The sequence below is a fragment of the Leptodactylus fuscus genome, chromosome 1 (assembly GCF_031893055.1).
Source record: "Leptodactylus fuscus isolate aLepFus1 chromosome 1, aLepFus1.hap2, whole genome shotgun sequence".
NCBI classification, from domain to species: Eukaryota; Metazoa; Chordata; class Amphibia; order Anura; family Leptodactylidae; genus Leptodactylus; species Leptodactylus fuscus.
The window spans coordinates 10,844,372-10,870,720 of record NC_134265.1 but is presented as its reverse complement, the minus strand read 5'-3'; the positions used below and the strand labels follow the sequence as shown (position 1 = coordinate 10,870,720).

Here is a 26,349-nt window from a genome sequence, read left to right as displayed (position 1 = left end):
CACACAGGGGAGAAGCCATTTTTATGCCCAGAATGTGGGAAAGGTTTTAGATCTAAATCAAATCTTGATCAACATCAAATAAATCACACAGGGGAGAAGCCATTTTCATGTTCAGCATGTGGGAAATGTTTTATCTCTAAATCACATCTTGTTGAACATCAAAGAACTCACACAGGGGAGAAGCCATTTTCATGCCCAGAATGTGGGAAATGTTTTAACTCTAAAACACATCTTGTTAGACATCAAAGAACTCACACAGGGGAGAAACCATTTTTATGCCCAGAATGTGGGAAATGTTTTAGATCTAAATCTAATCTTGATCAACATCAAATAAATCACACAGGGGAGAAACCATTTTCATGTTCAGTATGTGGGAAATGTTTTATCTCTAAATCACATCTTGTTGAGCATCAAAGAACTCACACAGGGGAGAAGCCATTTTCATGCCCAGAATGTGGGAAATGTTTTACTACTAAATCAGAACTTGTTCAACATCAAAGACCTCACACTGGGAAGAAGCCATTTTCATGTTCAGAATGTGGGAAATGTTTTACTACTAAATCTGAACTTGTTCAACATCAAAGAACTCACACAGGGGAGAAGCCATTTTTATGCCCAGAATGTGGGACATGTTTTGCTCGGAAATCACATCTAGTTAGACATCAAAGAACTCACACAGGGGAGAAGCCATTTTCATGCCCAGAATGTGGGAAATGTTTTACTACTAAATCAGAACTTGTTCAACATCAAAGAACTCACACAGGGGAGAAGCCATTTTCATGTTCAGAATGTGGGAAATGTTTTACTACTAAATCAGAACTTGTTCAACATCAAAGAACTCACACAGGGGAGAAGCCATTTTTATGCCCAGAATGTGGGAAATGTTTTGCTCGGAAATCACATCTAGTTAGACATCAAAGAACTCACACAGGAGAGAAGCCATTTTAATATACACATGAGAAGTATGATTAACCAAAAGTCTTCTCCAACTGCACATCTAAGAAAACACAGAAAAAAAGCTTTTTTCTTTCCTGATTGTTTTACCCCCAATTCATATCTTAAATCTTAGAGAGCTCACCTCGGGTTCTTTTGTCTTAAACTGATTGACAATATGAATAAAATATTTGAATTGGAATTACACCTGCATGTTTGTGACAGTCCTTTATTCCTGGCAGGCCTGGGGTGACAAGAGGTATTTTGTGGCCTCTACTTTTATTCATTTTTTTTAATTCCAAGTTTTGGTTTTCAACAAAAATAAAAGAACAAGGATGAAACAGGACGGTACAAAAGTCATCCCAAGTACAGCATAGTATCCAGGTAACAACAGGAGCAAGAACCTCGAGCGGCAGCTTCAGGGAGAAGAAGGGAAAAGGGGGAAGAGGGACAGAGAAGAGCATAGAGTAAAGAAGGAGAAGAGAGAGAGGAAGGAAGTAGAATGAATATCTTAGTGAGTAAGACAATAACCAACTGAAGGAGGAGAGAAGGAAAAACAAGGTATCAGGAAAAGGGGTGGGGAGGGGGCTGAAATTAAAAAAATAAAAAAAAGTCTGTGCAGAGGCCCAGAAGTCATATAGTCCAAGCCTTCTAACAGTAGGAGCAGTACATCTCTATGTTTCACGAGGCATAGGCATACAAGAGGAATACAGACAGGTAATAAATAGAGATGAGCGAATAGTGAAATATTCGATATTCGTTTCGTGTAGACCCTCAATATTCGACTATTCGACCGAATATCAAATCCCATTATAGTCTATGGGGAAAAAATGCTTGTTTCAGGGGAAACCATAATTTGACTAAGGAGAGTTCACAATGACACCACAGGAAATGATACCAACACCTCTGGAATGCAATTGGGACAGCAGGGGAAGCATGCCGGGGTGCATCTAACACGCCCAAGTCCCAGTATTACCCCACTATCACAACCTATCAACTAGACACTCCAAACTCAATATGGAAAGTGGAAAAATACTTGGAAACCTTCTTTCCCTCTACGCCCAACAGCAGCACAACTGTGGTATTCCTGCCCCTATGAGCTGTTAGGACAGGTGGAATTTTTAGTTACCTAATAGCTTTGACCCCTATAAGAGGCCGGAAGACCTACTCCCCTTTGTGTTTTTTTCTGTCCTGTGGGACAGGACAGGTGGTAGGGGGAGAGGTGTTCTGGCCTCTCATAGGGCATAAGGTTCTTACCTTCAGCTTGCTGCGCTGGTCCTTCGGTGGCCGGCTCCCTGTCCCCTGACGCGCCCTCTCTATTCCCAGCTGCGACCGCGCGCTTCTGCTCGGGGGGGAACCTTTTAGTTCCGGCCGCCGGAGGGAACCTTGTTGGCAGTATTAGCAAGGAGCGCCGCTTCCAGGGCGAGATGCATTTTTCGAAGGATTTTTAGCTTAGAGCTCATCTACTGCGGCGTACTTTCCTCCCTTGCCCCCCCCCCCCCTGTTCCTATAAGCCGGGGGGGGGGTTCCCTTTGAGTGCTGAGGATGTATGTTTGGGGGGGGGGGCTTCATAGCTCCCCCCTCCCCTTCCTAGAGGACCTATATAAACCCCCCCTCCACCACCTAGCCCTTGCTTGTTGCTCCGGTTACAGGCACATCTACTCAGAGCTCCTGTCTCAGAGTGCTTTTTCTGGATTGATCTTGCTGATCGTATTGGAAAGAGATTTCATTTGCTGGATAAGATAAGATAAGATAAGATAATCCTTTAATAGTCCCACAGTGGGGAAATTTCAGTATGTTTCAGCTGCATAGTAATACAGATACAGGATAATACACAGTAATATATTACAGAATTAGACACACATATGCTGAGAAAGATATACTAGGAGTCCATAGCAGCTTAGGAACAGAGAAGAAAGAAGGAGGACATTCATAATCATTAGTTCTCTGTGCGGAGTGATCTTCGCTTGGTCTGATGTAGATTATACAGCCTGGTCGCGGTTGGAAGGAAGGACTTGCGATAGCGCTCCTTCTCACACTTGGGGTGAAGCAAACGGTCACTTACAGTGCTGCCAAGTCCCATCAGGGTCCCATACATGGGGTGGGATTTGTTCTCCCGCATGGAGGTCACCACAGACAGTATCCTTCTGTCACCCACCACCTGTACTGGGTCCAAAGGGCTCCCCAGGACAGAGCTGGCCCTCCTGATCAGCCTGTCAAGTCTATTTCTGTCCCTGGTTGATATACTGCTCCCCCAGCAGGCTACACCGAAAAAGATGGCTGAGGCAACCACAGAGTTGAAGAAGGCCCTAAGAAGTGTCCCCTGGACTCCAAAGGCCCTCAGCCTCCTGAGCAGGTAGAGTCTGCTGTGGCCCTTTCTGTGCAGCGCCTCCAGGTGATCAGCCCAGTCTAGTTTATTATTGAGGAGCACACCCAGATACTTATAGGTCCTGACTATCTCAATACATGTCCCCTGGATCTCCACCGGGGGTCGGAGCACCTCTCCGTTTACTAAAGTCCACCACCATCTCCTTGGTCTTTCCAGCATTAATCCTGAGCTGGTTCTGCTGGCACCATTCAACAAAATCCCGATTTAAGTCTCTGTATTCCCTATCGTCGCCATCAGTGATAAGGCCGACTATAGCAGAGTCATCGGAGTACTTCTGTAAGTAACAGCTGGAGGAGTTGTGCCTAAAGTCAGCAGTGTACAGTGTGAAGAGAAATGGGGCAAGAACTGTACTTTGTGGTGCCCCCGTACTACAGATCACAGTGTCAGACACACAGTCCTGGGCTCTCACATACTGAGGGCGGTTTGTCAGGTAGTCTAGGATCCAGTTGGACAGGTGATGGTCCACACCACCAAGGTTCAGCTTCTCCCTCAGTAGCCCTGGCTGAATGGTGTTGAACGCACGGTAGAAATCAAAGAACATTATTCTCACAGTGTTCCCTGGTTTCTCCAGGTGAGAGAGAGCTCTATGAAGAAGGTGGATGATGGCGTCATCTACCCCAATGCCCGGCCGGTAGGCAAACTGGAGGGGGTCCAGAGCGGAGCTCACTAGGGGGCGTAGGTGTGTCAGGACCAGTCTCTTTAGGACCTTCATCAGGTGGGATGTCAGTGCTACAGGTCTGTAGTCATTGTAGTCCATCGGGTTGGGTTTCTTTGGGACTGGTACCACACAAGATGTTTTCCACAGTTGAGGTACCACTCCCAGCTTCAGACTCATATTGTACATGTGCGTAATAATACCACACAGCTGGTCACTGCACATTTTAAGAACTCTTGCGCTTATCCCATCGGGTCCGCCGGCCTTGTCTGCCTTAATTCTCTTAATTTCCCGACACACCAGAGACTCCTTGAGGATCAGACATTCGGATTCGGATAGGTCTGGTTGGAGGGGGAGGGAGAAGGGTGGTATGCCTGCTGACTTAAAGAAATTTATTCTGTGTTTCTCTTTCTCCTAGAATGTCTTCATCATCCTCTTCAGCCCTTCCTCCCAGGAGGAAGACTACCTCAAAGAGGAAGCACCTGGCCTGCGCCAAGTGCAGAATTCCACTACCCGACGACTGCGAATATAGGTTCTGCCAGGGATGCAGAGCCCCCCCTGAGGCTACCCGTATTCGGGAGGTGGTCTCCTGGGTGAAAGACTTTGTTTCTCACTCCATGAAGAGGGTGGAGGACACCGTCTCGCACCTGGCGAAAAGGCCACGTCTGGATTCATCTGAGCCCTCTCTTCCGCCCCTGGAAAAGTTACACTTCAGGGAGGTGGAATTCTCCGAAGAGGAGTTGGAGGAAGTGGAGAAAGAGATTTTCCCGCTGGAAAAAATGCCCAGGCTATTCAAGACTATCAAGCCTAGGGATCGTGAGAGTGGTGAGGGGCCCAGCCACAGGTCCAAGACCTTCAGGGCGAATTCAGACCTAATCCGTGCCATGGAGAAGGAGTGGAGACAGCCTGAGAAAGCATTTGTCCCATCTAGATGGTTCAGAACCCTCTTCTTGGTCACAGAATCCCAGCAGGGGACCTGGGGTCCGCCGCCGAAGGTTGACATCGCGGTGGCGAAACTTTCCCGTCGAACGGTGCTCCCTGCAGAGAACGGGTCAGGTCTACGTGATCCTATGGACTGCCACGTGGAAGGATCCTTGAGGCGGGTATACTCGGCCTCCTCCGCCCAGGCCTCCGTTGCCATCTCTTCCAATGAGGTTGTGTCAGGCCTCCAGTCTGAGCTAGCTTCCCTCACTAGGGATATTGACTCAGGAGTCAACCGGGATGAGCTCCAGGCGGCAATGAAAGATGTCAATCTTTTGGTGGACCATCTGTTGGAGGCCACACGGTTCCAGGCGAGGCTGGCCTCTAGGGCTATGTCGCTCTCCACCGCAGCCAGGCGACCCTTGTGGCTAAAGCCTTGGAAGGTCGACAACACATCTAAATTTGCCCTGTGTGCACTTCCCTTCGAGCCAGGTAGGCTCTTCGGTAGAGAGCTGGACCGCATCATGGAGGGCCTCGCGGACTCTAAAGGGAGGAATCTTCCTCAACCTGCTGAGAGGAGAAGACCAACTTTTTGTGGGCGTGGATCTTCCCGGAGAGGCTCCAGAGGTCAGAGGCGCTCGGGACCCCAGTCCAGAGGAAGAGGACAGGGTACCTCCCGAGAGCGTAGGAAGACCCTCTGGAAGACGCTCTGGAAGACCCTCTGACTGCTTAACCTCCCACCCCCCAGTCCCTTTCGAAGTAGGCGGCCGTCTCTCTCATGTGGCTGGCTGGCGCCTGCATACCCAGGACCCCTAGTCATCCAAACTGTGCAGGAAGGCTACAGGATAAGCTTCACCTCCCATCCTGTAGACAAGTTTGTGACAACTCGCCCTTTTCAGGGCCCCAAACAACTTCATCTAGAAAAGTCCATCCAGGAATACGTGAACAAAGCCGCCCTAGAACCTGTTCCTCAAGCAGAACAAGGCCAAGGTGTCTACTCTCCAGTCTTCTTAGTACCCAAGACTTCCGGCGGATGGCGTATGATCATCGACCTCAGGTACCTGAATCAGTTCATCCGCAAGGTATGGTTCCGCATGGAAACCATCAAGTCGGTGTTACCCTTTCTGCAGCCCGGAGATCATTTTGTCACCTTGGACCTAAGGGATGCATATCTCCACGTACCCATCTTTCCTGTGCACAGGAAATTTCTAAGAATTGCGGTATTCCTGGACGGAAAATTGCTGCACCTCCAGTTCACCGCCCTCTTATTCGGCATATCCTCAGCCCCCCACACCTTCACAAAGGTGATAGCTCCAGTCGCTGCTGCCCTGCGCCTCCAAGGAATCTTCATAGTTCCATATCTGGACGACTGGCTTCTCAAAGCTCAGTCAAAGGAGGTCCTCACCACGCAGGTACAGACTGTAGTAGATTTTTGGAGCCAGCTGGGCTGGCTAATAAACTGGCAAAAGTCAGTCGTGATTCCATCAACACGAATCCAGTTCCTAGGTTTCATTTTAGACTCTCTCAACATGACGATCTCTCTGCCCTCTCCTCACAAGGAAAAGATTGCTCGAGCGGTTCATCATCTCTCCATTACCAGGAAGGTTACTATCAGGACGGCCATGAAGGTCCTAGGCTTGATGTCCGCCTCCATAGAAGCAGTCCCCTGGGCCCTGTGGCACATGCGCCCACTGCTGAACAAGATCCTGAGAGTCTGGAATCACAGTCCTTCAGGACTACAGAAGCCTATCCAGTTAACCATTAGCACCTGGCGTTCACTAGCCTGGTGGTCCCATCTACGCGATGGGCAGTCCTCGGTCAGGTTCACCTGGACCCTGTTGACGACAGATGCCTCCCTCACAGGATGGGGAGCTCATCTGGGGAAGACCCCAGCGCAAGGTACATGGAACCGTCTGGAGAGAACGCGCTCATCCAATTGGCGCGAGCTTATGGCAGTTCACCGAGTACTTCTGACATTTGTGCCTGTTCTGTGGGGGAAGGCAGTCAAGATATGGATGGACAACCTGACGGTAGTCCACTACTTCAACCAGCAGGGGGGAACCAGGTCCCCCTCTCTTCTACAAGTCACCAACTTAATCTTCGCCTGGGCAGAAAAGAATTTCTTCCAGTTATTGGCGGTTCACATCCGAGGTTGTCTGAACATCCTGGCGGATCAACTCAGCAGAGGCCTGCCAACCTCAGGCAAATGGTCTCTACATCAAGATATCTTTCACCATCTCATCGAGATGTGGGGTCTCCCCGAGGTGGATCTGATGGCCACCCAATACAACGCCAAAGTAGAAAGGTTTTGCTCCCTGTACCGGGAAGACAACCCTTTGGCAGTGGATGCCCTGTCAATACCTTGGAGGTTCAAACTGGCATACGTTTTTCCTCCCATTCCAATGATTCCGAAGGTATTGGCGAAACTCAGACAGGATCAGACTTCAGCAATAGTGATCATGCCGTTGTGGCTAAAGAGGGCATGGTTCACCGACTTTATCCTTATGAGTCGGGGGAACTACTGGAGACTTCCATCAGTCCAAAACCTGGTAACTCTAAACAGCCGGCCATGCCAGGGCCTGGACAAGTTCAACCTCACTGCCTTGAGGTTAACCATGCCGTATGCGGAGAGAGAGGATTGTCCCAGGGAGTGCTAAGGACCCTAGCACACTCAAGAGCAGAGTCAACTAACCAGAGCTACCAAAGGATCGCCCGGATTTTCCAGAGTTCCTACAAGTAGCGAGTAAATCAGTGGTACCGCACACTCGTGCTATATGTGGTGCCAACAAAAAAAGGTCCTTTGACCCATGTACAATAGTATAAATAAATTTTGTTGCATACACTAATTTTGGGTGAAAGAGGTAAAGTGATTTATTTTACAATAATGTTAATTCCATTGACACAATACAAAGTGTTGAATTTGAAATACAAGCTAGATCAATACGGCATAACGTTTCGGTCCTCAGACCTTCATCAGAAGCGATCTAGAGGCAATGAATACAGGTATATGTCAATCAAATGGTCAAATACAGCGTCAAAGGTTGAAACAAGTGTACAGTAATACACGGCAAATAGTATAGAAAAAATACCATAGATAATGAGGTAAGTAGCAGAACCAGGAAAGAAGAAGCCAGAAACTCATGGGATAGAATGGAGGAAGATAAGAAGGAACAGCAGCCAGTATGTCTGTAGAGAAGAAGAAAATGTACCAAGAATAGGTTAGCAAATGTAATGAAGCAGAAAACAAGGAGAACTACAATGAAGGCTCAGCAAAGTATCAATGTCAGGTGTGATAGATCTTACCTAGTGTCATATAGCAGGCAGTTCTAGTGTCAGGCGTGAGCATGGAGCTGTACAGAGGGGTTTAAATAGTGTGAGCCCGCCCATGTACCCGGATATGAAAACCGGAAGTGATGTCATCAATATGGATGTGCGTTCCACCGCGGAATGCCATGATATATAGGATATATAGATAGCCAGGGAGGGAGGGAATGGAGGATGGACATATATAGAGATACTGGAAGTAATTTAGGCTCGGTAATGCGCTGCGGGCGGTAGCTAGGGTCTATGACTAGCAATATGTACGATCCGGCCGTAGTCGGCGGAAGTGAGATGTGCGTTCCACCAGCGGAGCGGAGCTGTATAACTGCAGAAGAAGGAGAAGGACTAGATGTAGTGAGCAGAGAATGGGGAAATTGAGAGAGAGAGCTAGGTAGGATAAAGATGTAGGAAGAAAAAGAGAGAGAAGAAGAATGGAAAAGATAAAGGAGAGAACGGAGATGACGTTACCGGAAGTGACGTAGATGCGTTCCAGTGGTGCGTTCCATAATAGGGAAAAGGCTGCCAGATTGGAAAGAAGAAGAAATAAAGAGTAGGAGAATCAAATAGAAAGAGAGATAACAATGGAGTGTGTAAAAAAAAAATACAGACTAACACAAAGGCAGAATGTATGTTGATTACACAGCGGAACAAAACAATATGGATACTGAATAAGGGTAACATAAAACTGGAAAATGAAAAAGGAAACAGTAAAAAATGAAAAAAAAAAATTCAAGTAAAAATTGTGAAAAAATCGTAAAAAAATCACAAAACTTGTTGTGAAAATATAAATGGTGTAGACATGACAGTCAAAACAGGACAGAGGGTGACAAACCGGAGAAAGAACAAAAGAAGAACGTAAAAGAGGGGGGGGGGGGGACACAGGAAGAAAATCAAAACCACACAATGGGGAGCTATCTTATGCTATCGTATATCTATACTATACCCATAGCTGGCGTGGGATGGTCATTTCGTCTGCAAGGAAGATGAAAAGAATAATTAAATGTGTATCAAGATACGGATTTTTATACGTAATACAAAATAATGGGTGAGGTCAACTTGCACCTAGAGGGGGAGAAAAAACAGTCGTTATGTCAATAGTAACACATTGTATGCAGCCATTGGAAAATAATAACATCGAAATGGAGACAAATCGGTTAGACATTGGTAATGCTATAATTAATATGTATAAGTACGATCATAGGCTCGATTCAGTCCCATCGGTTCGATTGTATTGAGTGAGTGAATCCAGAAGGATTCCCTCTGTTTGAGTAAAGCGATCCAGTTGCCTCCTCTCCTCGGTTGGGGAACATGCTCTATAACTTGAAAACGTAGCTGCAAAACGTTATGTCTCGCTTTACTAAAATGTGCCGGAACTGGAAGAGAGTCCACATGGTTTCTAATAGTGGACTTGGAGTTCCTACAAGGCGGCCTGGAGAGGGGGTTAGCACCTGCTACCCTGAAGGTCCAAGTTTCAGCTCTGTCTGCTCTCCTGGAGACAGGTTATCACAGGATCCTCTGATCAAACAACTCCTGAGAGGGGCTACTAGGCTCCGCCCACAGGTGCAGCCTCCTGTCCCTACCTGGGACCTAGCTGCGGTTCTACAGGGGCTCTGTGCTCCTCCCTTCGAACCCCTATCTGAAGTGGATTGGAAGTACTTGTCATACAAGGTGACCTCCATGTTGACCACTACAAAGGTTGGTAAGGTGATGAGTTGATTTAGGTTTGCCAAAGAAGGTACCTTGGGTGTAAATCCTGGCAAAAAAACGGAGTTGAACTTTGTCACTAAAAAAGGAGGTGTAAGGCTCCTCTGATGACAGGGCCTGGAGTTCCCCAACCCTCTAAGTTGAGGTGATGGCCAGCAAACCAGCTTCAGGTCCACTTCTTCCAGTGGCTCAAACGGTGGGTCACACAATGCCGCCAACACAATCCCAAGGTCCCATTGGGGGACGGGAGCTGACACCGAAGGTCTAATTCTCATTGCACTCCTAAGGACCCCTTTCACTAAGGGGTGTTGAGATAAACACCTCCTCAGATAGGCGGACAAAGCGGCTAGCTGTACCTTCAAGGTTGCTGGAGATAGCCCTTTGTCTAGGCCGTCCTAGAGGAACTCCAGTATTGATTCCACAGAGGGGTCGGTCACTCCTAGGCCATGCTCCGACCCCCAGGTTCTGAAGACATTCCAGACTCTGCGGTAGCTCCTATTTGTGCATTCCGCTATGGCGCAGGAGATAGTTCTCAGAACGGCCACTGACAGCCAGCTATGACTTAATAGGGACTGGTCAACCTTCAGGCTGTCAGGTTGAATCTCCTCAGATCTTGGCATCTCTGACCTCCTTGAGTGACCAGGTCTGGGAGAGGGGGAAGCCTCCAATATACGCCACTACTCATGCCTATGAGCTGGGCAAACCAAGTCCTCTTGGGCCAGAATGTTATTATGGCAGTCGCCTGGACTTGGTCCTGTCTTATTTCCATTAGTACTCTGGTATGATGGGTATTGGAGGGAAGATGCAAACCAGCCTGAACCTCCATTGGATGGACGGGGCATCCACTGCCAAGGGATCGTTCTCCAGGTACAGAGAGCAGAACTTCTCCACCTTGGCGTTGAGTCGGGTTGCCATGAGGTCGACTTCTGGAAGGCCCCATTTCTGGGCAATTTTTTGGAACACCTCTGGATTGAGGGACCATTCTCCTGATATGGTAATACTTCGACTCAACCGATCCACCACTATGTTCAGGGAGCCCTTGATGTGAACAGCGGATAAATGGGTCAGATTCTTATCTGCCCAGATTCGTTTCTTTCAAGAGAGCTTTGGACCTGGTTCCTCCCTGTTTTTCCAGGCACAACACTGTGGTCATGTTGTCCGACCGGCCTCTCACAGCCTTCCCCTTGAGATATGGGGTGAAGTGCAGCAATGCCAGGTATACCACCTTGAGTTCCCTCTGGTTGGAAGATCCTACTTCCAGGCTGCTCCAACAACCTTGCACAGTCCTCTTGTCCACATGGGCTTCCCATCCCGACTGGGATGCATCTGTTGTCAACAGAGTCCAATACTGGTTGGACTAAGGACCTTCCATCTTTAAGGAATATCCACCATCTGAGGCAGAAAGACAGATCCTCTTCAGGAGTCCTCCTAGAGACCTGTTCCAGGTCTTCAACACTTCCGTCTGGAGCGGATGGGAATGCCCTAAAGCCTAAGGGATCGTCCTGGCTGAGGATGACATTAGGCCTAGGACTCTCCTGGCGGTTCTGATGGATACACGCCGTGTTTGTATAGAAAACGGGCGGCTGCCTCTATTCTCAGCCTCCTTGGGGCGGATAATGAGATCTGCAGAGCCACGGAGTCCAACCCTAGAACCTTCTTCTGGGTGGATGATACTACCTCAGATTTCTCCCAAATGATTAGCCAGCATAGCCTCTGAAGGAAGGAGATGGCTATCTGTGCATGTTATTGGAGGACTGGAGCTGAATGAGCTTTTATGAGCCAGTTGTCAAAATAGGGAACTATGAACAGACCTTGAAGTCTGAGGGCGGCAGCGACAGGAGCCATCACCTTAGTGAAGGTGTGAGGAGCGGAAGAGGTGTTGGAGGGTAGGTCAGCAAACTGGTAATCCTTCTGTGACCAGAACCTTGGATGGCGATCCTGAGGTATTTTCTGTGTGGCCGTAAGATGGGTACATGCAAGTATGATCATTCCCCAGTCTCCGAATCCTACTGAAGGAGGAACTCTCTTCAGGGCTCCTTTCTGGATATAGTGGAGGAAGGAGCTCTCCAGGATGGAATGACAAGCAACAGGCAGAGGATGAGTTGCGACAAGTTAGTTGATCGAAGGATGGGAAAACTCGACAACGTAGTCACGTTCTACTACTTGCACCAAGGGTCTTGAATAAGAGCACGCCACACAGTCAGGAAATGGGAGAGATAACCCCCAACAGGGACTCCGGTCACAGGGAGTAAGACCCCGTCAAAAAATTTGATATCTTTCTTGGATCCTCCTAAGGGCGTCCACGTCCAGGCCTCTTGGGTGAAATTTTGTGCGCCTCTGTGACTGGGATCTGGGGCCAGTAGATCCATGCCCTCTACCAGAGGCCTCCCGTATGCCTTTGGAGGCTTGGGGCAGGGACTTACCCTTAATGTTCGTGAGGCCCTCCATCAAATCGTCCAGTCTGCGTCCAAACGGTAGCGCATAGCGTAAATTTTGATGAGGTGACAGCCCTCCAGGGCTTAAGTCAGAGAGGTCTCCTTGTCGCAGTGGATAGGGCCATGTTCTTAGAGGCTATTTTCAATTGTTGACGGGAGGCTTTGCCCATTAAGTCAGCAGCCATAAACAGGGAGGACATTGAGGACATTATGTCGTCCTTAGGGACCCCGGAATCCATAACCCGTTCTAGCTGGGCAAGATGGGGAACATAAGCTATCCTCTACAGTAGTAGAGGCTATGGCCACAGAGGCCGGAGCTGAGGCCACGGAAATAGCATTCTCTCAGGGTCCCACACACGTCGGTCCAGAAGGTCTTGTAAGTTGGAACCATCATCCAGAGGGACCACCATACATCGAGAGAGCTTCGCGACTGCCAAATCCACCTTGGGAGGCGAACCCAAAGGATCTATCTGTGATGAGGTTATGGGGCACAGGGTCTTGACCTCTGACAGTCCTCTATTCAGAAATAGGGACTGGAATTAGGATGAGCTCTCTCAGCATGTTTCCACTCGGTCTCCATCAGCTTGGCCAATGGGGAATAGAGACAGAGAAGAATAAACACAGAGAAAAGCTGAAAGCTGCCCCCAATGTCCACCGCTGCAACTGCAGCCCAGGTAAGTGTGCACAGGCACTGACAAACACAACATAACAGGAGTTGACAGAACAACCACAGTAATAGATATTAGTGCAAGCTGCACTGACAGAAAAGGAAAAGCTGAAAGAGGATTCAGCTTACCTTACTGCTGGCAATGAATCAAACTGCAGCAGCTGAAAATATGACTGCAATATAAACCTCAATCTTTATCAGAAAGAAAGAAAAAGGAAAAGAAGAAGAAGGTTTGCAAACACCTTCTTCCAAACCATACAGGAGACCACATAGGCCTCCTCCACCTGTCCCACCATCACAGGACAGAAAAAAACACGCAGGTGGGAGGTCCTTGTGCCCTCTTATTGGGCCAGGTTGTGATTGGTTAATTAATTAAAAATTCTATCTGTACTACCAGCACACAAGGGCAGAATACCCCACTTGTGCTGCTGTATGACGACAGGGAACAGGTGTTACAATGGCTAGCGGATATTTCTTCCAGCAGCTTTCCATCAGCCAGTCATCCACTACCGCCAGTCGTGTTCCTATCCAAGAGTCTGCCCATCTTCCTCCCAACATGCTCAATCTTCCCAGCAGAGTCATCCCATCCTTGCCCCCTCCCAGGAGCTACCAGAACAATTTCTGTGTCCTGATGCCCAAACACTGGAGCATCCGCCACATATACCTGTCCCATATGGGTGTGAAGCAAGGGGTATACTTTCCATCCTGTATGTACCGTACTTGCTATACGCTCAAAATATATACCGTGATACTTGAAATACACTATGCTTGTATACATCGGTTTGGGCGCCCAATATACCTGTCCCATATGGGTGTGAAGCAAGGGATATACTTTCCATACAGTATAGACCGTACTTGCTATACGCTCAAAATATGTACCGCATATACTTGCAATACACTATGCTTGTATACATCTTGAAATGCATAAGGCTAGCGGAAGAGGATGGGGTTGTGGAAATCCAGCTGGGGGCCCAGGCCGCAGTCAAGCTACTGTGGCTGCAATTCCTACTGGTGAGGGGCAGCCAGCATTGTGCTCATCCACAATCCATGGCTTGATGGCAACGTTAAGCAGGGTACAGGGTACAACGCTGACGAGGCCCGAGCACCAGGAACAGGTGTTACAATGGATAGCGGATAAGCGGCTTTTCAACCAGCCAGTCAGCCACTACCTCCAGTCGCGTTCCTACCCAAGAGTCTGCCCCTCCTTCCTCCCAACATGCCCAATCTTCCCAGCAGAGTCATCCCACCCTTGCCCCCCTCCACCCCCTCCACCCTTTTCCACTCTTCGACTCTGTTCAACCACTTCCCGAATCCAAGGAGCTAACAGACGAATTTTTCTGTCCTGATGTCCAAACACTGGAGCATCAGCCATCTCCTGCCGAGTTTGTGGTTGTGGACCTACAACCAGCGTTTATCCGCCTCAGTGATGATGACGAGACACAGTTTCCATCAGGGCAGGCTGTGGTTATGTGCAGTCTGCAGGAGGAGGAGCAGAGTAAGCAATTGTAAGAGGAGGTGGTGGACGACGAGGCCACCAACCCGACCTGGACAGGGGTGATGTCTAGTGGGGAAAACAGTGTAGATGTGGAGGCAAGCGCAGCACCAAAAAAGGTGGCTAGAGGCAGAGGCATGTCCAGAGGCACAGTACAGCTGCTTCACAAAAACCAGGCCAGAGCCAGCAAGACCCAAAGTGTTCCCTGTACTAGCCACTGGCCCAAAAGTCACCCATCGAAGCCACGTCCCTCCATGGTGAGTAGATTTTGCAACGTATGTGCGGTTTGCACACTATGCAACTCAAAACTGAATAGGGGCTCTGAGAAGAGAAACCTGACCACCTCAGGCGTGCACTGTCATTTGGAAGGCAAGCACTGGGCTCAGTGGGAGAGAGCAAACGCAGGACAATCATCGTCCGGCGTTGCCGCCACTGCCTCTTCCACTGTTCCAGTGATGGCACGGCAGTCCAGACCACCAGCCAGGACATTTCCACATCTGCCTCCTCCCCTTTTCCTGCCTCTGCTCCTTTTGCCTGCACCATCATGCACCTCTTCCCAGCAGTTCTCCATCTCCCAGGCGTTTGATCACAGGCAGAAGTACAACGCAACTCACCCACATGACCAAGCCTTAAATGGCCACATCTGAAAACTGCTGGCCCTGAAGATGTTGGCGTTTATGCTTGTGGAGACCTGATGGTAGCTGCGGCTACCCCTAGCCGTCACTACTTCTCTTGGTGTACCGTCCCCGCCTTGCATCAGCACGTGTCCCATAACATTAGGCGGGCCCCAGTTCTGCGCTTTGCTCTAAGGTCCACTTGACCACCAACACCTTGAGAAGCGCATGCGGACATGGACGTTGCTTCTTTCTAACGACAGTCTGGGTGAATGTAGTGAAGGCTGGGACCAGGTCGCAAACTGGAGCGGCCAACCTCCTCTCCCCGCCCAAGATTTCTGGCAGGGTGTTACGGTCGGCAGGATATATTTTAAAAAAAACTAAAATAAACAAATATCCTGTGGAGCCCACTGGGCTCTGAACTGCAGGGCGTGCAGATGTGTGATCAAAGCCTGACAGTGAAGCTCACTGCTGGACTACACCTAAAACTAAAGTGCTTCTCTGATAACTTCTCAGAGAAGCTGCCACTGCAGGACAAAGCAGCCGCCTAAATGAATACTAGTGTTAGTGGTTACTTTACCACTAGACAACACAAATATAACTGTGTGCTCCCAGCAGCTTACTGGGGAGCACCACACCACAGCTAGCTACAGCTGTAGCACCACAAGTAGCAGACTGCCTAAGGTAGGCGTTTTACAATAATAACTAATAAGGGAAGGAAACCCACAATTTTGTCCCATAAGGGAATTTCTTCCTACCTGCCTAACTAGGCAGCTTACTGCCAACTAATGTCTTGTACAGACAAACACCATGTGGATATTGCTTTGATATTAGAGCACCCGGTGAAGAAACCAGCCTCCTTAAATGGTGGGAAGGCGGGACCGATCAACCCAAGCCAGATGCCGATAGGCTGACACCCGTGGCAGTCAGCAGACCGACCAAGCCTATCGGCTTTAACCCCATGCATGCTGGACTGCGCCGAAACAGTGGAACAGGCTGCGACTGTGATATCATGGCCACACCTTTCGCACAGTCCTAACACAGGGGTTCTCACAAACCCTCCTCCTCTGTGGTAACATCAACCCCAGCTGCGAGCTGGAAACACTGCAGCTTTGGCGTGGGGAGACGTCAGCAGGCCCTGCTGAAGCTCATCAGCTTGGCCTACAGAAAACACACTGCCCCCGAGGTGAGTGATGCCATCCTAGAGGAGACAGCAATGTGGATTTCGCCACTGCACCTGGGCCCAGGCATGGTCGTGTGTGATAATGGCTGGAACCAGGTAGAGGCTCTGGAGCTTGCCAGCCTCCAACACGTTCCATGCCTGGCCCACGTTTTCAAGTTGGTTGTGTAACGGTTTTTAAAAACCTACCCCAATATACAGTACAGACCAAAAGTTTGGACACACATTCTCATTCAAAGAGTTTTTTGTATTTTCATTACCATGAAAATCATACCTCCCAACCGTCCCGATTTCCGCGGGACAGTCACGATTTCGGTGACATGTCCCGCGGTCCCGGTTGGAGGGAGGTATGTCCCGATTTCAACTCAGATCTGCGTCCAGAGGACATGTGGAAGTGGGACTGTGGACTGTGGGAGAGGGACCTTGCCCCAGACGACCGGGGGTCGGAGATGGGCTGCATCCTTCTTTGGATGCGGTACATCAATGATATCCTGGTCGTCTGGGGGGAGGAGCAGTAGCTGTCCCAGTTTATTGAAGAGACAAACCGGAACAACTTGAATATCCACCTCACATTTAAATCTGATACCAGTTGTGTTGATTTCCTCGACGTGCGTCTTTACCATGATATTAATAATACTATTCAAACAGAACTCTTCCATAAGGATACGGCTGTGAGTTCTCTTCTCCATGCCTCTTCTTCCCACCCATGGGAAACCATTAATTCTATTTCGGTTGGCCAGTTCCTCCGGGTTAGGAGGGCCTGTTCAACCGATGATTCATTTGAAGCTCATGCACGGGATCTGAGTGATTGGTTTTCGTGCACATCGATATGGTCGTTGTACTATTAATAAGGCTTACCAAAGGGCAAAATTGACACCAAGACAATCTTTAATACATTCCACTAACACGATTTGTCAAAAAGAGGAAAGAGTTCGCTTTGTCACCGGTTTCCACTCTCATTGGAAACTGATGCGCAAGGCACTCGATAAATTTTGGCCTATTCTTCTGGGTGACCCAGTTATCTGCAAATTCATCACACCTTCAGTCAGTATCACAGCCCGTAGAGGCAACAATTTAAAAGATCACCTAGTGAGGAGCTTTTATGAACCCAAAAAATGCAATCTTTTTGGCTTCACTGAACCTAAAATGGGGAGTTTCCCTTGTGGGAAGTGTGTGGCCTGTCCTAATATCTCTAGGGACACACACTTCTCCTCAGCTGATGGTACAAAATCGTATCAGATTCGCAGACGAATCACATGTTCATCTCGGTATGTGGTATATTATACCACCTGCCCATGTTCCCTAATTTATATTGGACTAACATCAAGGGAATTAAAAATAAGAGTCCATGAACATGTACGTGACATTTCTACTATGAGGGATGTTGGCAGAGAATTTCTTGACTCCTCTAAACCTGTTGCCAAACACTTTGCCATCAAAGTGATACATCTGGTCTGAAGGTCAGGGGGATTGATTGTATCCCCCTGACAATACGAGGGGGTAACATGAAAAGACGCCTTGCCCACTGTGAGACAAGGTGGATCTGGACCCTGGGGACCCCATGAGGTTTAAATGAGTCTCTCAACTTTGGGGTATTCCTGTAGATCCTGTTAAGCCCAGTTTATTACTCGGCTTTCTACTTGTTCCTTTTTAGGTTCACTTGGTCCTGTGTGGTGTTGGGTTATGGTGGTACAGGATTTTTTATTTGTTATTGTCTATGTTTTTTAATTTGCATTTATCTTCGCTCATTCATTCTTCTGTTTATGTGTCTTCCGTCTCCAGTGCTGGCACATTTGCATTATTCATTGCTGGGCATTTTCTCTCGTCTGGGATTATCTACATTGCTCTGACATCTACGTGGATCCACTCCCCTTCCATCTCATTTTATTTCTGTCACAGAAGGACATTTCCATTGTTATAACGACACCAACTGGATATAATATTTTTAGGACATTTATGATGTTTTGTGGTCTCTTGAGATATATATATATATATATATATATATATATATATATATATATATACTGATATAAATACTCTTTTATTTGCAAGATCTATGTAAGGAAACAAGGAACTTCATTTTGGTCAACAAAGGACATCTTCATTACTATTATGACATCTGATATACTTAACATCTTTTATTACAAATCGGCGGTTCCTTGATGCTGACATGTATATTTCTTTAATTGCAACTCGATTACATGCAAATATTATAAACGTAAATATGATAGATATTTTGCCTTCCATGTCTGTATTCCAATCTGGTTCTTGCATGACCTTTTTTCCTTATGACAGATCTGTGGTTTAAATATTGTTATAAATATTATATGCAAATATTGTAAATGCGAATGTGATAGATATTTTGTCTTCTATGTTTGTATTTTAATCTATTTTGTATAATTTCTCTTCATTTTTGCTTATATCATTATTTGTACTCACTGTACACTAGTGATAGATCTATACACTGATTTTCAATGCATATGAATTTCCTATCCTTTATTATAAACGTGTATTATTCCACTTACCATGTACGTCTATTTCTCTATCCCCCACATTCACATCTCATTATTATATGTCACACATCACATCACCACACAGTATTTTTCTTGTGTCCTCCATTCATCATTCCATTCTCACTATCAACGTCACACTGCCATTTATTTGTCCTTATTTTTTTCTTTTCACACACTTTCACTATTTCTGTTGCTTTTTATTTTCTCCCCCTTGTCTCGCACTCCTAATCGCTAACTCATTCTTCGTTGGTTGTCGTTTATTTTCCTCTCTGGCCATGGCAGCTTGTTATTGTGCTCCGCTACTTACTTGTCATCGGCTGTGTTTTGGTTACTACCTGCACTAGCCGCTTAGTGTTTTCCCGGCTCAGCTGGGTCACGTAACTAACAGTCACGTAATGCCACTGCCCGCGCCATCTTTGCCATGACACAGTCGGGACTCGGCATCCGTTCCCCATTGGAACCCTGCTGTGTTCATCCTATAGCAACAATAACACGCTGTCTCCAGACTTGTTATTGGTGGTCTTACTTGCCACACCTCCCACAGCATTTGTCCAAATTGGTAGACGGATTATTTATATACTCTCTTGTTTCTGTCATACACCGCCCCCCAGAAGAAGGCTAGCACCAAAACGCACGTAGGGGATTCCTGGAGTGCCGTCTCTGTCTGGTGAATTGTTGGGTTTATTTTAGATATGCATTTTGTATCCTGCTCTCATTCTATATTGTATCTTGCCCTGCTACTTGACATATACGGAGCAATATTATATGCACACTATGGTTATATATACATGATACAATATAAAAAACAAAAAAACTTTGCAAGTCTTCAGTAGGTGATACCTTTTTTAATGGCTAACTCATAATGATGACAGAATATGACGTTTCGAAGCTTCCTCTGAGCTTCTTCTTCAGATATATCTAAAAAAAACACTCTGTAGAGGCTGCACATTTATGACTGGGCACAGGGCTAGAATTACAGGAGGGAGGGGGGAAGAGGCTTATTACTATATACTTATAACAACAAACAATCAATTGCCAGATCCCTGGTTCTTATCTTAATGGCTGTCTTAATGATTTGTATAAAAAGACATAAACCCAAGTGAGATGTTCATCCCATTGTCCAATGTCTGGAATAGGGTCATGGCCTTGTACTCATAAATCAGTCGCTGTTTCCTTGATTTAAAGTTCCCTTTTAAGATCAAGATTTTCATGTCATTGATGATGTTGTGATCTTCCTGGCAGAAGTGTTTTGGCAGAAGAGGTGCAAGACCTGCCCGCACATACTGACCACTGACAGGATAGAGATCCCAAACTCTAACAGGGAATATAAAATCCCAGGTACGTTCACCTGTAACACACCTAATGTAGTGTATTTGATCATTTGCACCAAATGTTCCACTGAAAATCTGTATGTTGGAGAGACCGGTCAGAAACTCAGAATGAGAATTAATTCACATCGCCATACAATCAAACAACATAGAACTGATCTTCCCGTGCCAAAACACTTCTGCCAGGATATATACTGGATGACAGTATACAGGTTTTTTCTCACCCAATGGAACAGTTAGAATGAGTGAGTGCACAAACTGATGTATACAAGTGTATTTGTTTAAAGTGTAAACTGAGGGTAGATATATTGAGCGTTTATCTATTACCGTATATACCGGATGACAGTATACAGTGTGCTTCTCAGCCAATGGGACAGGTTGAATGAGTGAGTGCACAAACTGATGTATACACGGAGGGTAGATATATTAAGAGTTTATTTACTACCGTATATAGCGGATGACAGTATACAGGTTTCTTCTCACCCAATGGGATAGGTAGAATAAGTGAGTGAACAAAAACACTTGTATACATCAGTTTCTTGAAAGTATACATGGAGGGTAGATATATATAGCATTCATCTACTACCATATATACCAGATGCAAGGTAAACTGCTAGCTTTTCACCCCTATGGGACACATATGTACTGTATACCAGTGGTAGGCAATTGGAGCTGTAAAAAGGGCTTTTGTCAAAATGCATGCAGGATGAGTGTATATACTAGTGGTGTATATACTAGTGGTGTATATACCCTCATCAAGCAGTGTAGCTCTGAGAATGTTTCCTGCCTGCCTAGCATAAGCTAATCCCTCTCTAACCCTCAGCATGTCTCTCCCTATCTAACTCCCAGCCGCAAATGACATGAACGTGGCGGCCACTCTTCTTATAAATCCGAGGTCACCTGATTTAGCCAGCCAATGACTTTTTCCTATTATTTTTCGATGCCTATGGTTTTCTGCTTCCTGTCCCACCTCCCCTGCACAGTGATTGGTGCAAAAAAAGCGCCAGGGGGAGAGGGGGGGCGTGGCTAGGCATGCACGCGTACGGACGTCTGTAGTGAGAACTCCGCTCCTGGCTCCAACACTCTTAGGTGCTTCCAGCATTTAAAATGGGCAAAACCAGGTCTCAGCGACATCGGGAGGACCCGCTTACCTCCGTGCACCGGGAGGGCTGCATCCTGGACTTCTTTACCCCGCAAGGTGGGCGGCGCCGGGCGTTGGATTCTGCGGCCTGTAGCACTGGTGAGCCGCCATCTTCTTCCTTCCACACCACGCGCCCGGGAAATGGGATTGAATATGGCGGCGGCTCCTCTTCACTGCCGGCCATAGGAGCGCCGTCCTCCGTGCGACCGGACCCTCCAGCTGTGGCTTCTGGGCCCACTCAGGCAACTCCATCCCCTCCCTTCTCCCCTGGGGGTGCAGGGGCCCTGGATGTTGCCATTCCTCCTCCAGTTCCCCAACAGGGAGCAGCAGCATCGGAGACACTGCCTCCCTCCTCTTCCCCCCAGCATGTGCCTGTTGCTGGTACTCCTAAATCCCTCATGCTCACCCCCCCACAACCGCGGCAAGTTAGCTCTCACTGTGCTGGTCCCCCGGACTCTGCTGATTGGGGTGCCAGCCCCCCTCCTGCCCAGCGGGGTCCCCCCCACCCTCGGATTCTTCCTCGGATGATGACTTATGGCCCCCTGTAACTTGTAAGAGGCCCTCCAGACCTGACCCTACTCCTCCAGCCTTGCGTCCAGACGCCCCCTCCTTTGTCTCCCATCTCCCCCCACCTGATGAAGCTGCGCTTACATTACAGAAACATCCTGAGTTGCAAGCCCTGTTGGCCCTAAGTAGGAGAGATATGGATTGTCTTGCTTCTGACCTTAAACAGGCGTGGCGCCATGATCTGCGTGCTGTGAAATCTGATATATCCGACCTGCAGCAATGGGTTCAGGCCCTAGAAGACTTTCAATCTGCGGCCTCCACATCTATCAATACCTTACAGCAGGGCTATGATGTTCACTCTTCTCAACCTGATCTCACACATGGACGATATTGAGAACCGTAATTGCCGCAACAATATCCGTATACGCGGCCTTCTTGAATCTGTTCAAACTGTGGATCTGGTTTCTACTCTTACTGGAATATTTAACTCCCTCCTCGGGCGCCCACCTGATTCTCACATTGAAATGGACCGCGCTCATAGGGCGCTGCGTCCTCGCAGCTCTGATGAGTCCAAACCCCGGGACGTGATATGCAGAATCCATTTTTATGCTGTCAAAGAGGAGATTATGCAGAAGGTCCGCAATAGCCGCACCGTGGATTTTGAGGGCTGTGCTTTATCTATTTTCCCGGATTTGTCAAGAGATACACTTCGTCAACGTACTGCCTTGAAGCCTCTTCTGTCTGTCCTACGGGACCGTAAATGTCCATTTTGTCTTACCTTTTGATGTCTTTACTTGCTTTTCTTTCTCTAGCTTCCCAACAGTTTCTAGTTATGTTTTCATGTTGCTGTTCACAGCTTCTATTATGTATTCCTTTTAAAGTTCTTATTGCTCTTTTACAATTGTTATGTTTCCTTGACTCAAATTGCTACATTTTGACTCTGCTGCGTCAGAGACTGCCATCCCCCGCTTTCCCTTCCCCGACCTCTTTTTTTCCTTCTTTCATTCCCATTGTTTTCCCGAGGTTTCCCCGTCTTTCCCCTTTCCCCCCTCCTCCCCCTTTTTTTGAACAACTTATTGAAAAACCTTAATAAACTTTAATGTAAAAAAAAAACAAAAAAAAAACGCCAGGGAAGGTGGTAGGGGATATGAATTTTTACTGCGTTTACCGCGTGATATTTGTTAGGGGCACAAGACCCCTGAGTTATGTTGTCGCAGTTCTAATTAAATATCAGGCCTGGAGAAGTCACACACACAGCTGATGGTGTATCAAGTGAGTTCTAATTTAATGGTGCACAAAGGTAGTTTAAACACAATACCAGCAAAAGCAGGTTGGACTATTCTAATAACATAACATGATTGGCATAACATAATTAGTGTTAGAGTTATAACATAAACCTGGCACATGACTATTGGCTGAGGCCTCATGTAATCTACATCTCATTTTCCAAACTGGGATGGACTTTCTCATGAAACAGAGCCTTGATGCATATATCATGGCAAGAGAGATAATGATCAATAGGCTATAGAACCTGTTTCTACCCAACCAAAGTAACCTCCACATCTTCAAAGGTTGGGCCCATAAGACAAACAGAGAGATAAGGATTCATAGCCCATTCATTAACATTTCATACCTATAACCTAAAGGGGTCTCTCTTCTTTGATCTTTTGTATACAGCAAAACGAACACAGCCCATAGTCCCAGCCTAACCGGCTCCATCTCTGAGAGGGAGATGGAAAGATAGGGCAATCTCGGCCCCCACCTTCTTATACTTAATTTTTCAAAAGATATTGTTGGCCCCCCACATATTCGATCGGAGTCGAATACCTTAATATTCGATCGAATACCAACTCAAACGGTATTCGCTAATCTCTTGTAATAAATCCATATCTGCAAGAATTAGAGATGACTGAATACCGAGTTTTAGTTATTGGCTAGAGATGAGCGAATACCCTGCTCAATATATCTACCCCGTGTGTATACAACAAAAATGCCCCATGTGTATACATCAGTTGGTGAACTCACTCATTCCTGTATACTGTCATCCGGTATATACGGCACGCCAGTAGATACGCTCAATATATCTACCTTGTGTGTATACAACAAAAATGCCCCATTTGTATACATCAGTTGGTGAACTCACTCATTCCTGTATACTGTCACCCTGTATATACGGCACGCCAGTAGATACGCTCAATATATCTACCCTGTGTGTATACAACAAAAATGCCCCATTTGTATACATCAGTTGGTGAACTCACTCATTCCTGTATACTGTCACCCTGTATATACGGCATGGCAGTAGATACGCTCAATATATCTACCCTGTGTGTATACAACAAAAATACCCCATTTGTATACATTGGAAAATGCGTAAGGCTAGTGCAAAGGGACGTGGACAGGGACGAGGACGGGGGCATGAAAATGCAGCTGGGGAGAGAGGTTGCGGTCAAGCTACAGCACCTACTGGTGAGGGGCAGCCAGCATTGCGCTTCTCCACAATCCCTGGCTTGATGGCTACGTTAAGCAGGGTGCAGGGTACAACACTGATCAGGCCCGAGCACCAGGAACAGGTGTTACAGTGGCTAGCGGATAACACTTCCAGCTGCATTTCCACCAGCCAGTCAGCCACTACCTCCAGTTGTCTTCCTAGCCAAAAGTCTGCCCCTTCTTCCTCCCAACATGCCCAAGCTTCCCAGCAGAGTCATCCCACCTTTGTCCCCTCCCAGGATCTGTTTTCGGATCCTTTTACTGACTCTTCCTCTGTTGAACCACTTCCCGAATCCCAGGAGCTAGCAGATGACTTTGTGTCCTGATGCCCAAACAGCATCCGCCATCTCTGGCGATTTTGTGGTTGTGGACCCACACAACTCATCATCAGTGATGATGACGAGACAGTTGCCATCAGGGCAGGCTGTTGTCATGTGCGGTGTGCAGGAGGATGAGCAGATTGAGGAATTGGAAGCGGAGGTGGTGGATGACGAGGCCACCGACCCGACCTGGGCAGGGGTGATGTCTAGCGGGGAAAGCAGTGTAGATGTGGAGGCACGCGCAGCACCAAAAAGGTGGCTAGAGGCAGAGGCATGTCCAGATACAGAGGACAGTTGCTTCAGAGAGGCCAGATCCAGCAAGGCCCAAGATGTTCCCTGTCCTAGCCACTCTAGAAAAGTCCATCTGTGACCACTTAGAGGATATAACCCACCATGTGTCCCCATGATGAAATATCTATTGGGATAAGGCAATACAGGGTCATGTGCACACAGGGCAAGTCTGGGTACTGTCCGTATAAGGACAGGAATCACTTAGGGGTGTCCCATGGATTGTGTAAATAAGGCCATATAGGGTCAGTAGGGGCTTTGGAAACTCCAATTTTTGGTTGAGTCCTCCCTATCTAGTGACACTACTACTGGTATTTCCTGACACCCAATCACACAACCCGTCATCCACTTTCAAGCATCATTTGAGCGATAGGACTGTTCCTGTTACATCTGTAATCTATACATGTTGTTACAGGTCAGTGTACGAGTTCTGTGACTTTCCGGCTCCACATCTCACCATCTACTACAGCACGGAACGTGAGACTCCCATCATTTTATAGACAATCATCTTGGCTATGTAGCATATGATTAGTTATGCAGATTCTTCTCATGTAACTGCTCTGTTACTGTTTTGCTCCTCTTGGATACTACAAAGTACAACCTATTCTCACATAATCATAAGTTACTACGCAAGTGTTCAGCTCACCATATTGAAGTCCATATGAAAAAAAACGAATCCAGGAAGCAAGGAAACTTTTTGGGATTCACAAGGCCCGATAGTAGACACTGTGATTCCGTATGTCCAAGAATCCAAACGTGTATGGCATAATAAAATTTTACTTTTATTTTAATTACAAAATAAAAAAGTCACATCTTGACTAGGAGAATCATCATAGAAAAAAAGCTACGCGTTTCGGGACGCTGTCCCTTCCTCATGGCATACATTCCTGTTCAATTCGACTCGATTTAAAACACCTTCAATTAGCTGACTCCTCCCACTATTAACCCATTCTTATTGTCACTGAGCTCTGATATGTATATTACACACATTTATAAAAGTTCATACAATACCATACAATGTAGAAATACAATATAAGCAGAAATCAACATCCAAAATGCGTATACAACACCTATGCCATATGAACAACATGATACATATATTCATATACTCCTTTATCTACCCACCTCATATACTGAATCCGAAAGATATTACTATATACCAAGGAGTGACATAGCCATTCCTTTGTTCACTAGAACTTTCGTATCACGTGACCACACCATGTGACCTATGTTCCCTAGCGACAGTAACGCTAATCGTATGTAGTTTTTTGTTATATCTTCCGTGTCATGTGACTAAGTCACAAGGTGTATGTTGTAAGCAACGGAAATGTCATCTCTAGAGATGAGCGAACACTAAAATGTTTGAGGTTCGAAATCCGATTCGAACAGCCGTCTCAGGAGGGTCACCAAGTCCACTATGACACCACAGGAAATGATGCCAACACCTCTGG

At 47.0% G+C, this 26,349-nt stretch overlaps 2 protein-coding genes across 2 annotated transcripts in view; both read left to right on the top strand.

Moving 5' to 3' along the window:
• Window positions 1–1,041, top strand: part of LOC142189622 (uncharacterized) — a 131,369-nt gene extending 130,328 nt beyond the window's left edge. Inside the window, 1 exon segment of the mRNA XM_075262231.1 lies at window positions 158–1,041. Within this exon segment, the coding sequence (XP_075118332.1) occupies window positions 158–948 (791 nt within the window). The 3' untranslated portion in view covers window positions 949–1,041.
• The window catches only part of LOC142190048 (uncharacterized), a 371,533-nt gene that overhangs the window by 234,731 nt on the left and 110,453 nt on the right, over window positions 1–26,349 (top strand). The gene's annotated exons all lie outside the window — the stretch shown is intronic.